The sequence below is a fragment of the Canis lupus genome, chromosome 23 (genome assembly GCF_011100685.1).
Source record: "Canis lupus familiaris isolate Mischka breed German Shepherd chromosome 23, alternate assembly UU_Cfam_GSD_1.0, whole genome shotgun sequence".
NCBI classification, from domain to species: Eukaryota; Metazoa; Chordata; class Mammalia; order Carnivora; family Canidae; genus Canis; species Canis lupus.
In genome coordinates this window covers 17,156,452-17,170,093 of record NC_049244.1, presented here as the reverse complement: position 1 = coordinate 17,170,093, position 13,642 = coordinate 17,156,452, and the positions used below count along the sequence as shown (strand labels likewise).

Below are 13,642 nucleotides of genomic sequence, written 5' to 3'. Positions count from 1 at the left end.
CTGCCCTCTTAGAATATTTTTTAGAAATTAGATTTGACTGAATTTGTTTCAGTGTTTCTTTATTTCACATGACCTAATAGGAATATAAGGAAACTGGTAGGCTTGACAGAAAATATCCTTGCTTTCCTAGTGACATGAAGGCAATTTGTTGACTGAGAGAAATTTTAGAAATTATGTGGCTACCTTACTATGCAGATGCTGTTAAGATATGCAACACAGAGATTCAGTATTCTGTGGTCTTTTAAGAACACTCAAAGTTCCATGTTGGCTTAGACTCAAATAGATACTGTATCTGGATAATGAGAAGTAAATTACACAATAGACTCAAAGCAAGACAGGTCAAGAGACCTACAAAAGCTATAAACAGACTCATTATGTGCCTATTTAGCCAGGAGACTTTTTAGAGCTATATGAAATAATATGCATATAAGGACTTTGACTTCCCTATCAGAAGTACAACACTAATTCATTTTTCCTATAATGACATAGATTTCTCAGCAGCAATTGAGCCAACCAAAATCATTTAAAATCTTCCAATCCTCTAGAAAACAATTAAAATGCCAAGATTCTAGCAATACAAGAGAGGTCTAATTTGATTTCTCAAACTTTGTTGACACTCAAGAAAGTAAACTCTTTCCTATCATACTTAGGGTTACATTATTTGCTCAGATGCCACTGGGAATCACTTGTAACTTTCCCCATTTATGTACCAATTTTCACCTGAATCCTCAATTCTTCCTTACATTAAACATTCTTCCCACAGAATCTTAGCTGACAGATCAAGGTCTCAAATCCAAGTATCTTTCCTAATCATTACTTTTTATTTGTAATTGGCTTCTAAATATTTCTGTCTGGGTGTGTTTTAGTTCATTTGTTCATTCATTCATCTATCCATTTATTCAACAAATATTATAAAGTGCTTTTGCAGAAAGAAAGTCAAGAAAACTAGTTTCCTTTACCTCAAGGAGGGAATGGCAGTAAACCACTATCCTATGTGCTGAGACAGGCAAGCTGCCCTATATGCTAAGAAAAGCAAGCCTGGTATACTAAAGGAGCCCAGAAATAGAACCTATCAGATGTGGACATCAAAGATGCCACCTGGAGGAACAGCATTTGAATTGAGTAGCAGAGGGTATTCCAGGCAGAGAGACCACTATGTTGGAAGTCACAGAGGTATAGAACCACAGCATGGTCTGTTCAGGAAGGAGCAATTTGTCCCATGAGGCCAGAGCAAAAGGCAAATGTGAGATCATGAAGAAAGGAGAAGAAAGGACTTTGGATGCCCAAAGGAATGTCATAGGGAGCTACCTGAAGGACTTTAAACAGGTAAGGATATGATCAGATTTCTACAGCAGTATGTATAAAACCTTACAGCTTAAATTCCCTCACCCAATTCTCTGGTATCACAATCCTCACACTCAGACTTGTTCTCACTCTTCATTAACCAGGCACAAACTCTGAAATACTGGGTCCCAAATAACTGCTGAATCTAATCCTTCTGCTAAATCCTCTTCTTCTGCTGCCATAGATAAAACCCACATTACATCTTTCGAGGACAATTACAAGAGTCTTTGGTGGCAAATACTGCAGACTAGCTCCCAAAAAGCCATTAGCCATCCCTTTTTTATTTCCAACTACAGAGGCTGAAAGCTCACCTAGACAATCTCCCTTATACCTGGGGGTGGTAACATGGCTTGGCTTTGGCCAACACAATGTGAGACAGGAGCTTCAGGCAGCCTGGGTCTCTGAGCACAGCTCCCTCAGTTACCTGCATTGCACACACAGAATGAGCTAAGAAGGAAACCTTGCTGTTTTAAGCCAGGGTGGGCAAATGTTTTCTTTACTTTTCTTTTTAATATATAGTGGGTTATAACTTTAAGTTTTTGTTTGTTGTTTGTTTGTTTGTTTGTTTGTTTGTTTGAAGTACTCTCTACAACCAACATGGAGCTGAAACTCAGGACCCTGAGATCAAGAGTGGCATGCTCTTCCAACTGAGCCAGCCAGGCACCCCAAGGACAAACTTTTTCTGTAAAGGGTCAGATAATAAACATTTAAGGCTTCAAGAGCCGCATGTGATCTCTGTCACATATTCTTCTGCTTCTTTTTTTTAAAACAACCATCTAAAAAGAAAAAAAAGCCATCATTATCTCACAGGTCATACAAAAACAGGCCACAGCTGGATTTGTCCCATAGGTTGTGGTTTACCACTATTTTAAGCTGCTGAAACCTTCAGGCCACTTGTTACTACAGCATAACATGACCAATCCCAAGTAATATAATAGTATTTTGCATAGACAAATTTCTAGTCTTTATAACCCTGTACACAACTAGAAGCTCCATGAAGATAGTGACCATGTCTGCCATACTTGTCTTGTTAACTGCTGGATGTCACAGCTCAGGAGTTAACTGCTGAGTCAAGAACTCAAAATCCTCTGCAAAAGACTGTGAGTTCAAGGGACAGAGGACATGGCTTCCATCTAATATCCACTCCTACATGCCTGGTATATGATGGCATTTGATAAGCACTTGAATCTTTGCTAAATGTTCTACGGAATCAAGTATTTTTCTGTTGTTATTACCAGTAGCAAAAGCCAAATACCATTTGAGATACATGTAAAAATGTACACAGCCTATTTAGTTACAGGATGAATATGTGACCTCTTAAGTCATGCACTAAAGCCCATGTCCGAAATCTATTATCATAATTGATTGAGTTTTGTTTTTCTCTTTTTCTCTTCTTTTTTTCTTTCTTTTAGTTTGGGATGAGGGAGAAAGTAGGAGCATGAGAGGCTTACATTAAAATTTGAGTATTTGAAAAGGTGAAATGGTGGGTCTGTGAGCAAGTTCATTTCCAGCAGATCCCCTTCTTCAGAACATTCTATAATGGGATGGCACAGTGTAGGTCTTATTTGACAGGTGGCAGCACTTAGAGCTGACCTTGACTGTGCTTTGCTTAGCACGCCACTGAGTTGGGTCTGTTCCCTTGTGTGGCATCCAAGGTTGCAAATAAATGCAGAGGCAAGACCTGAACATGTTTCACAGAACAAGTCATTAAGATATACAATCTTTCAAATGGAGATATATTTAGACATTTAGACATTAAGATGAGATACCATTTGAAAAACCACACATACCTAAATATTAGTATAACAATATAAAGTTAGTACTTTCAACCTGCTGCCTCATGAAGGCAAATTCTCAGCTAGTGTGCTTACTATAAATAATTGCACACCAAACTCAATCTTAAAACATCTAATTCATCTATAGTAAGAAAAAGAGAAAGAGAGGGAAATTTAAGTTTCTCTAGAGCTTTTTTTTTCTGGTTACATTTTCAATACATTTTGTCTCATGCTTCTTAAACATCACTTGTCAATTCTGTGTTTCTTTCCTGGGAGTAAATAAGCCTTCTAGCACAAGAGAAAAGAAAAATAAATATGACAAGGCTGCCCCTTTGTGGTAACACGATTTCACACACAACCCAGCCATTTTTATAGGCTCTATGAATTGCATCTTTATTTCAACCTCCCAAAATATGGCCTTTTCTACATTTGGTTCCAAATTAATGCTATAAGATTTTAATTTAACCATACCCCTCATAAAAATAAGAATCTCTAAAGTCCACATTTATACCACCAATAGTGATAGACACTGAAAAATATTTTTCATCACTATTACATTTAAAATATCTTTAGGGACGCCTGGGTGGCTCAGTGGTTGAGTATCTGCCTTCGGCTCAGGTCATGATCCTGGGGTCTGGGGATCGAATCTGACATCAAGCTCCCAGCAGGGAACCTGCTTCTCCTTCTGCCTGTGTCTCTGCTTCTCTCTGTGTCTCTCGTGAATAAATAAATTAAAAATCTTTAAAAAAATTCTTTAAAATAGTGATATCAAGATTCTTTAGATTATATTTTCAGTCATAAAATCACTTTATACTCAATGAAAATATAGTAGCACATCAACACCCTGTCCGTGTAATTGCTTTAATGGAAAGAAACTAGATTAGGTTAAGATTCTATTCTAAGGTATACCACTGCTTCTTTATTTGAAGCTAAAAAAATATTGCCTCATTTAATGCTAAAAAGTTTGGAAAGATGAATATAATTTTTAAGTTAATAAAACTTAAGTAATAAGTCTGACAAATATTAATAAGAAAAAGTTTGGGCAGAATGGTGATGAGTGGCAGGACAGAGAAAAAGAAAATAAAAGTTTACTTATCCTTGTAAACAAAGTAACTTTTTTTCTAAGGAGTCCTTTACAATTTGAAAGCAAGCAAAAATGTATTTTATGAGAGTAAAAATGAAAAGGAGATATTTTGTTATACTAATGTATAGACTTAATGTAACTGGCCTGCCTTTTTGGGTTTAAAAGGTGGATTGATCATATATATGTTTGTTTTCTAGCTCTTAAAATCTTGCTAAAATGAAAGGAAATAAATTTTCTTTAATACATCACTAACTCACAAGGACAATGAAAATGGGCTTGGTGACAACAGAGGATAAGATATTCCAATGAATTTTTGTAAGATGGAAAGTAGATGGAAAATGTACCCTGCAGAAGTCCAAACCATGTGTCTGAGAATAAGAGGACCAAAAGGGTACCCATTCACTCTGCAGAGCTCATATACTTAGTATGCCACACAAGGAGAGGTGAAGTTAAAAAAAAAAAAAAAAAAAGCTCAAAAGACAGAGTTAAGATCAAGTGCACAGGTTCCTCCCCAAATGTACATGACACTACCCAGTAATTGAGTTCCCTATGCCACTAGCAGGAAAAGAGAGATTTATTTTCCAAAGACATTGACTGAACCAAAAAGAAACAAAACAGAGTGTAGATGAACACATGGGAATTCAGGGAAAATCTATCAACTGGATATAACTCCCTGAGCCCACTTTCTCCACACTGCCTCCCAAATGACAACAACAGATAGACATTGCCTCAGTCAAGATACTGGAGATATATTCTTTGGAAAAAAGTTATATAATAACTTTGAGGGGTTCCCAAGGAAAAATGTGCTCTAACAAAGTCCACAGATAGTAGCCTTAGCTGGAACTCGCAGAGCTTCCAACAGCTTATTTAGGGGCTTTCTCAGCCCAGTATCAATAGACATTTGAGAAAAGTATCAAATAGGAAATAGATACTTGGAGGGGAGTGGGGAAGATGGAACCAGAAAATTAAAAAAACAATGCAGTATGCTGAATAGAAAAGTCTACATTATCCTGAGGAAGAATAGAATTAGGCTTCTATGAAGATGATATAAAGAACAAGATAAAAGCTGAGGAAGTTAAAAAATGTGAAAACAAAAATTAAATAATAGAAGCACTAAAAAATTAAGTTAAAGAAATAACTGGGTAGCTCAGTGGTTGAGCATCTGCCTTTGGCTCATGGTGTGATCCTGCAGTCCCAGTATGGAGTCCCACATTGGGCTCCCTGCACGGAGCCTGCTTCTCCTTCTGCCTACATCTCTGCCTCTCTCTCTCTGTGTCTCTCATGAATAAATAAATAAAATCTTTAAAAAAAAAAAAAAGAAATAACTGAAGTAAAACAAAGAGATCTGAAAACTGAGAGAATAATTATTTTTAAATTAGGAGACTATTCAGCATATAGACCCAAGACTAAAAGGAATTCTAGAAATTAAAGGGAAAGGGAGAAAAATAATGAAGATATAAGGCAGAAAAATTTCCCAAAACTGAAATGTTACCTCCAATACTGAAATGCAAACCTAGTTCCAAACACATTGAATGAAAAGAGACCCACTCAAAGCTGTGGGTAAATAGAACAACCTAAAAGTCTCTAGATAAATAAAAGTGCTCATACAAGCAATGGGAATCAAAATAGCATTAGCTTTCCAAACAACAAAACTGGATGCTAGAAGACTGAAGTAATGCCTTCAAATTTGAAAGGATAACGACTTTCATCTGAGAACACTACACCCACCCAATAGAATACAAGGGTCCCCTAAAAATATTTTGTGACATGCAAACATCCAAAAATTATAAGAACATTCTTTTTTAGGAAAGTACTGGGAGATACACTTCAGCACAACCGGAGAGTTTAAGAAAAAAAAAAGTGTGTAAGTGATGAATCACTAAATTCTACACCTGAAACTAATATTACACTGTATGTTAACTAACTGGAATTTAAATGAAAACGTGAAAGGAAAAAAGGAAATGGAAGGAAGGAAGGAAGGAAGGAAGGAAGGAAGGAAGGAAGGAAGGAAGGAAGGAAAAAGAGATGAAAAAACACAGGATGTAAGAAAGACTCCAATTAGAAAAGAAGCAAATATAAGTTCCAGGATAATGGAGTAGACCTAAATTCAAATCCTGTTCTACACAGCAGCAAGCAGCTACTGGAATTGGGTGTCCAGGAAAACAATTGAGAGTAACTGCCATGTTTGACCACATGGAAATAGTACAGAGAGGGCTTTTATAATCTTTTTGCAAGACTTGAGAAGAAGAAATAATATGTACATAGAAAACTAAGAAAACAAACAAAAAAGAAGGCAATTACTAACTCCAAGAAAAACAGAAAGGTCTATGAGAAAGGAAAGATGATCAAAATTAAACAATAATTATACAGTAATAATAATGTAAACATTTAATACTGACTTAACCCCAAATTGTACAATAACTATGTTGGCAGGATGGTAAATGAGAAATAAGAAAAAATAAGAAAATTAAATCCTCTACTATCACAATGGAAAATCAAATGCCAGAAGAAGCTAAGGAGAATTAAAAGTGGTCATTTTAGGAAAATAGAGAACTGGGGATTACAAAGAAGTAAGTGTCTCTTTATAAGATTTTTAGCACTATTTTATTTTGTAAGCTATTTTGATGTACAGTACTTATTACAGAAAATATAAAAACTAATAAGGTTAGATAGAAATCAAACTACTACAACAAAAGATTAACCCCAATGTATTGAAATGTAACCAAAGGAAATGATCACAGCTGATCTTAGTAAGAAAATAAAAGTCAGGGCTGGCTATTACTCAGAAACATGACCTGAATAGCCATCAAAAGCATTATATGCCAATATAAAACAAAACAAATCTATTCAATCATATGTAATAATATATAGGTATAATAAATTTGACTTCTAATAATTCCTTTGAATTTATAAATAAAAATATCTACAGGTGTATAAATAAGAAAAATTCTTAAGGAAACATAAGTCTAATTTATAAAAAGAAAAAAACAAAGTTTCTGGCAAAGTTATAATTAACTTCAAATGATTAAGCAAATCTGTGTCCAAGGTAAAGATTCACAATTACTTGGTTTTATATTATATTTCAGAAAGCACTAGCCTGGAAATATTTCCAAGTAACTTTGTATTGGAAGTTATCTATAGAGTTTCTTTTGGCGTTGCTTTTTTATATTTTAATCTAATATAGGATGCTCTTAGAAAAATCTGGACATTAAATCTAATTGTTGTTACTAAAGACGTGTGGTTATGGTAAAGGTGCACGTTTGGAATAACCCTTATGAAGAGTTAGATTCTACTAAGAGAAAGCAGCTTTAAAATGTTATCCTGTGTCTCTCACATCCATAACATTTAGGGAAGTGGTCTCCAAAGCTGTGCCTAAGGCAATCCACAAGGGGGCAGGAAAAAATATTGAAACTTTTTTTTTTTTTTTTTAAATATTGAAACTTCTATTTTTACTTCTTAGTGCACCCCTTTATATCTTATTTGTAGACTTAATATACTTTATATCAAATAATTATACAGCGATATAATTATAGAATTTATAAATAAGCATATATACATTGGCATTATATTACAAAAATTGTTTTACTGATGGAATGTCATAAGCAAAAAATATTTAGAGACCACTAATTTAGATATGCATATCCTTACTTATAGTTAGTGCATGATTAATAGTCCATGAGAGTAACATAAGTGTTCATAAGTAAAGAAGAGTAGGATAATATAAGTCATCAGTCTAGGCTAAAAAGCTAATTTTAAGTTATATTGAGAATTATACAATTGTGGGGGAAAAAATTAACCTCCTCACTTGTAAAATTTATCCAACATTAGGCCTACCTGCTTCAGCTGAAAATATTTTGATAAAAACTGATGCTGAAATATACAAATGCCTTGATTTTTCATAGCCCTTCATATGTACACTTGTCACTCATATGGCACAGGCTATATTAAAATAGTTCAAAACAATGTGCTCACATGGTGGTCATAAAAGCTTTTGCTGATGAAGTAGTGTTCTATAGAGAGAAAAATATCTAGCAACCACTGAATTGGGAATTAAATACTCAAGCACCCTAACAGTACTTTATTCTCTCATATGGGCAAAACACAACTCTATCAAGAACTGTACTTGTCACTGTCCAATACAGGAGCCACTAGTCACACAGGGACATTTACTTAACTAAAATTTGATAGAATTTAAGATTCACATCCTCAGTCACACTAGCCCCATTTCAAGTGCCCAATAGCCACATACTGGACAGTGCAGATAGAGAACATTTCCTTAAATACAGAAACTTCTATTGAACAACTCTGCTCTTGAATAATATTCAAGAATTCCTAAATTAAAAATTTTAAGATTCTTATACTTACTAACTGTTACTTTGTCCTTATCCCCCAACATAATGTTGTTTGGTGTCAGATCTCTATGAACAATCCTCTTCTCCTTGTGTAAGTACCGAAGAGCTAAGCACAGCTTGAAATAGCAAATAAAAAACAAATTTTATTTCCCCCAGTATATATATCACCACTGATGACTACTACACACATCTCTAAGAAATCAGCTCAGAAATTTACTGTTTGGTAAAAAAGTTAATGAAAACAAAAGTGTACCTGTATAAATATTTTCCATAGTCTTTCTTCAATAAAATGATGCTGCTTTTCCTTCAAAGAACTGAAATGCTCTCCAAGAGGGACCCCTTCTATAAGCTCCATAACTATATACAACCTATCATCTGTAAGAAAACAAGGAAGAGATAATATAAATTTAAATTCAATATATTTAGGGGAAAAAAAACTTATGAATTGGAATCTAAGCTACCCAACGTGTACAGATCACAGTACTGAAGATTTAGTCATGCTAAGATATGGATCCACTTAGTCCTGGAGACAGCGGAGGTGAGGGGCCCTTGGGGCTCCTGGAGCCCAACAACAGTCTCTTTTGACTGTGGACAAACTCTTAGCATAAGTTTACTCTGGCAAATATCATCATTTTCTATGTACACAAAGATGTGGAATAGTTGTGAGGCGCCAAGGAGAACAAGTAAATGATGCCAAGTCATGGAGCATTTCTGGAAGAACATGTAAACCCACCTTTCCTCTCCATAGTTTAAAATTTACCCTTAAATCACATCAGAAATTCAGAAAATTGCATTTTAAACTATTGTTTTATAGTCATATAGATATACCTCCAGAATTTTATAATGGAATCACACCATGGTCTTGCAATGGCATAGCTGAAAAGACAACCCACAACAGAAACTTCTGTAATGGTCCTCCAGAGCAGAGAAAGCTGGGCTTCTTACTGGTTTTATCTCATGGATACTGGGAATCTCATAACTGATTGCATTCATCTTTTTGCTTTGGATCTCAAGAAACAAAGTAAATGCTACTTTCTCTTCCAAAACCAATATGAAATTAGTAACAATGGCATGTGATATGTATCCTCTGTAATGTTTTGAATGTATATAAAACATGTATGTACACGATACTCACAAAAATGAAAACATGCTATACATGTTCTGCCGCTTAATACTTTTTCATTCAACAGCCTGACGTAACACCATACAGAGGTCCATGCCATTCTTTCTGTTGGCAGCATAGTATCCCACAACACGGATGGATCATTTTTTTAAAAGGTTTTATTTATTTATTTATTCATGAGAGACACAGAGAGACAGAGAGAGAGAGAAGCAGGCTCCATGCGGGGAGCCTGATGTGGGACTCGATCTCAGGTCTCCGGATCACGCCGTGGGCCAAAGGCAGCACTAAACCGCTGAGCCACCCAGGCTGCCCAGATCATTATTAATTCTCCTAAAGACATACATTTATATTGTTTTTAATTTTTCATTATCCCAAGAAATAATCAGTGTATTACTAATCTTACCCCTAGTTTAATTTTTTCCTTTCTTATATTGATTTTTCTTTTTTGATTGAATCATAATTAACATACTGTATTATATTAATTTCAGGTGTTCAATATAGTGATTTAACAATTCTATACAGTACTCAGTGCTCATCACAATAAGTGTACTCTTAATCCCTTTCACCTGCTTCACTCATCCTCATCCTTTAGTTTTTAATCCATTTTTTATTTTCTCAACTTTTTTTCCCTTTTTTATATAACTTCCTAATCTATTTTATCATATTTTATGTATTTTTAAGCCACTTCCAATTATTTTTGGAGGATGTCAGGTTGTAAAAGTTTTGTTTTTAAATTTGCATAAAGTTGTGTCACTTCAGTAAGTGCAAGTCAGAAGCCAATCCTGATCTCTAATGGGACAAGCACTAAACTATAAGAAATTATTCTAATATTAAGAATTCTAATATCAAGGAGGCAGGATTTACTGGACTGTTTCAGAACTGGGTACCTTTGAATTACCTGGGGGAAGGGAGATGGGTAAAAATCATAAAATGCCACTTATAAAGAGGTAATGAGGAAGCCCCAACCATTGCCTTGTACTTCCTTAAATCTTCCTCTAAATGATTTACTTTTAAACTTCATATGTGATGCACATCATTAGGGTTTATCAATACTTTTATTGTTTCAGTCAAAGGTCCTTTATTGTTTTAAACATGTGACTGAGTTTGGCTTTATCTCAACCTTTTGATTCAATAGTCCATTGTCCTTGCACAAAGAGGGCTTGCCCACAGAATCAGTCATGGCTTCATCGCCACCTTGTGGTAATTACCTAAACTTCAGGTAAAGAAATCTCAAAGATAAAGCCACTCTCCATTTATTTGGGGAGTGAAAAATGTCGTCTGAGTCACCGAAAACAATTTTGTCTTAAGCCATTATCCTTTAGTTTGCTGCTCTCCTGATCCTAACGGTTTTGTGTTTGTGTAAGATGAAAGTTATAATAATTTTGCTTTGTTCATGTAGTGTCTTTCATAAGTACTTTATAACTGTCTGTAGGTCACTGATTATATCACTGTTTCACTGACCAAAAAAAATGATGTACAAGATCCTCCACAAATAAAGGAAAAAATTGAAAAAAAAAAGAAAAGAATTAAGTTTATTTTATGACATTCTAATATAAAAATATGCACTATAGATATTTTTCCTTAATTAGAAATTTCATGAAAACTCATACTTACTTTCTAGAAATGTTTTGTAATAGCGTACAACATTGGGATGATAGAGCTACAAGAAAATAAATAACAAACATTACATTACCTCAAAATATAAACTTGCAGTCACAATTTAATTGGACTTCATATTTGAAAACAATATAGAAATTATTATATTCATATTTATCTATAAAATTAAGCATTTCAAGATATCATTTAATTGAGATTTCAGATTCTTATCATGATTCTTATTATTGCTACTTACAAAACTAATCTGAAAATAGCAATCTCCCATATACCCTTATCAATTAAAATTTAAAACTGTACTTTATCACCTAATTTAACTAAAATAGAGAACTGTAGAACTCAAAGTAACCTGAAGAATTCATTTAGCATTCCTCATCCCAACTACACTACATTGCAAAGAGAAGAAAACTGCAATGAAATAATTTATGTTGAATATGTCTATCATTGCCTCTTGCCACTCCCTATCACTTATTCATATATACTGTCTCTGTCTATTCAGACTTTGTGTTTTTTATATTCTCCAAAATGGTTAGTATGAAATTGAAAAAAATCTAAGAGTTACTAACTCCATTTACATTATAATAGTAGGCAAGGACTCCCTTCTTGGCCAAACTTTAGTCAGGCTTCTGGAGCCCTCTTCTTGACTAGGCCTCATTCTTGGCCTGCCTGGTATTATTAAGAATCCTGCCAAGCCAGTTTAGCAAGAATCTCCCTGTCTTGATATCCAATCAAGTTCCTCATCACTCTATCTTTGATGGTTAATGGAAGTCCTTCTGAGTAAATTTCCATCTAGGCACTGCCTCACCTGGCCTGTTGGTTGTAAATTTCTAGCTATTGTTATTGTCTTTGGAGCTGAGTTCAATCTCTCTCCCCTGTTGTAATAGTTTGACTCCTATTGCAGTAGTCTTGAATGAAGTCTTCCTTGCCAGGTTTAGGAAGAAGAGTTCAGTATAATTTCCCTTTGACTTTAAGTTTACCTCAGGATATGACACAAAAATTCTACTTTTTCAAAACTTTCCTTTTCTACAAGAATACTAAAAATTTTTAGTTGCTTATGTATAATTTAAGTTTCTAGGCAAGTTGAAATTTATTCTATCTCAGAATAGTTGACATTACATTTATAAATGGCTTGCATCTCTTTCTGGTCTCTTTTCCTGCCTTTTTGAAGAGGAGTCTGGTAACTGTCTACTAAAAACTTCTCCTTTTATTCCTCTATCGAATTGAGTTTGGGTGGAACATGGTTCCTGGTCAGAGATTACATCTCTCAGATTCTCTTGCAGCCCAAGAGGGACTATCACTAAGTTCTTACCAAGGGAATGTAAAGGGAAACATGTCTGCTTCTATGTCTGAGTCCTAAACATTGGGAACAACTCCCCACCATGCTTTAGTTTTTCCTATCTTGTATATAAACATGCCTGTGGCAGTTTCAACCATGTGGACAAAGATAATGGCCTAGGAGGTAGCAGGGCAGTAAGAGAAAAAGAACCTACATTCCCAAATGACTGTAAGGAACAGAGAACAATACCATCTTGGTCCACTCGTTCTAGGATTATTACATGAAAGAGAAATAGCTCATTGCCTTGTGAGGCCTCTTATTTAAGCCAATGTATTTTGGAACTTCTTTCTTACTGCAGCTTAGTCTTATTCTTAATAAACACACTCTCCTTTTCTAGTTCCATTTCTGCCACCTCTGTCTGCCGTCACCTCCTCCTTTTAGACCTCTCAGCCTCATCACCCTTTCCAATGGTTCAGTCCTCTCGTAAGAAAGCAATTACAATTTTGGGTTATCTCAAAGTCCAAATACAAACCTTTTATATGTCCCCACCCTGATAGTTTCTTTTCTTAGGAAATGTGCTAAGACAAGTCCTACCTCATCAATTATCAAGTGGCCAGCAGATTTTAAACACTATGGGACCAGGTAAGCAACAGAATCATATTGTGGACTTAGCTTACTGGCCAGGACTATATCCAGATCAGAGTTCAGATTAAGATACTAGGTCAGCTTGCAGCAAAAGCCATGCTCTAGCCTTGTGCTATAGTGAAACAGCACACTGCTAAAGATTAGATTTTCCTAAGCATGAGCAAACACTAACTTACTAAAGTCCAATCTCTTAATATATATGAAATCAACTATAAAATAAGCTATTAATGATAGTATTCACTGCAATTTCTGAATTAGAATAGAACTATTGATTTCAATGAATAAAGATTGTCATATTTATTTGGTGATCTTTATGTCCCAGCACAGATGCTATGCAAATTTAACTCGTGGAGAACAAAAAGCAGTGAAGCTGTTAGCTCTCCACAGGAGTTACAAATGAACAATATCCACAATGAATGTATAAGTAAA

The 13,642-nt window shown here is 34.9% G+C and overlaps 1 protein-coding gene across 11 annotated transcripts in view; it reads right to left on the bottom strand.

The window, feature by feature from the left end:
• Nucleotides 1-13,642, bottom strand: part of NEK10 (NIMA related kinase 10) — a 228,214-nt gene that overhangs the window by 146,294 nt on the left and 68,278 nt on the right. For all 11 annotated transcript variants that reach the window (XR_005376940.1, XM_038570673.1, XM_038570664.1 and 8 more), the window contains 3 exons: nucleotides 11,293-11,338; nucleotides 8,809-8,930; nucleotides 8,569-8,671 (listed from right to left, as the gene is read on the bottom strand). Coding sequence is in view for 10 of the 11 variants with exons in the window: in XM_038570673.1 (XP_038426601.1) it covers nucleotides 8,569-8,671; nucleotides 8,809-8,930; nucleotides 11,293-11,338 (271 nt within the window). In the remaining variant the exon portion in view is untranslated. The remainder of the gene's footprint in view (nucleotides 1-8,568; nucleotides 8,672-8,808; nucleotides 8,931-11,292; nucleotides 11,339-13,642) is intronic.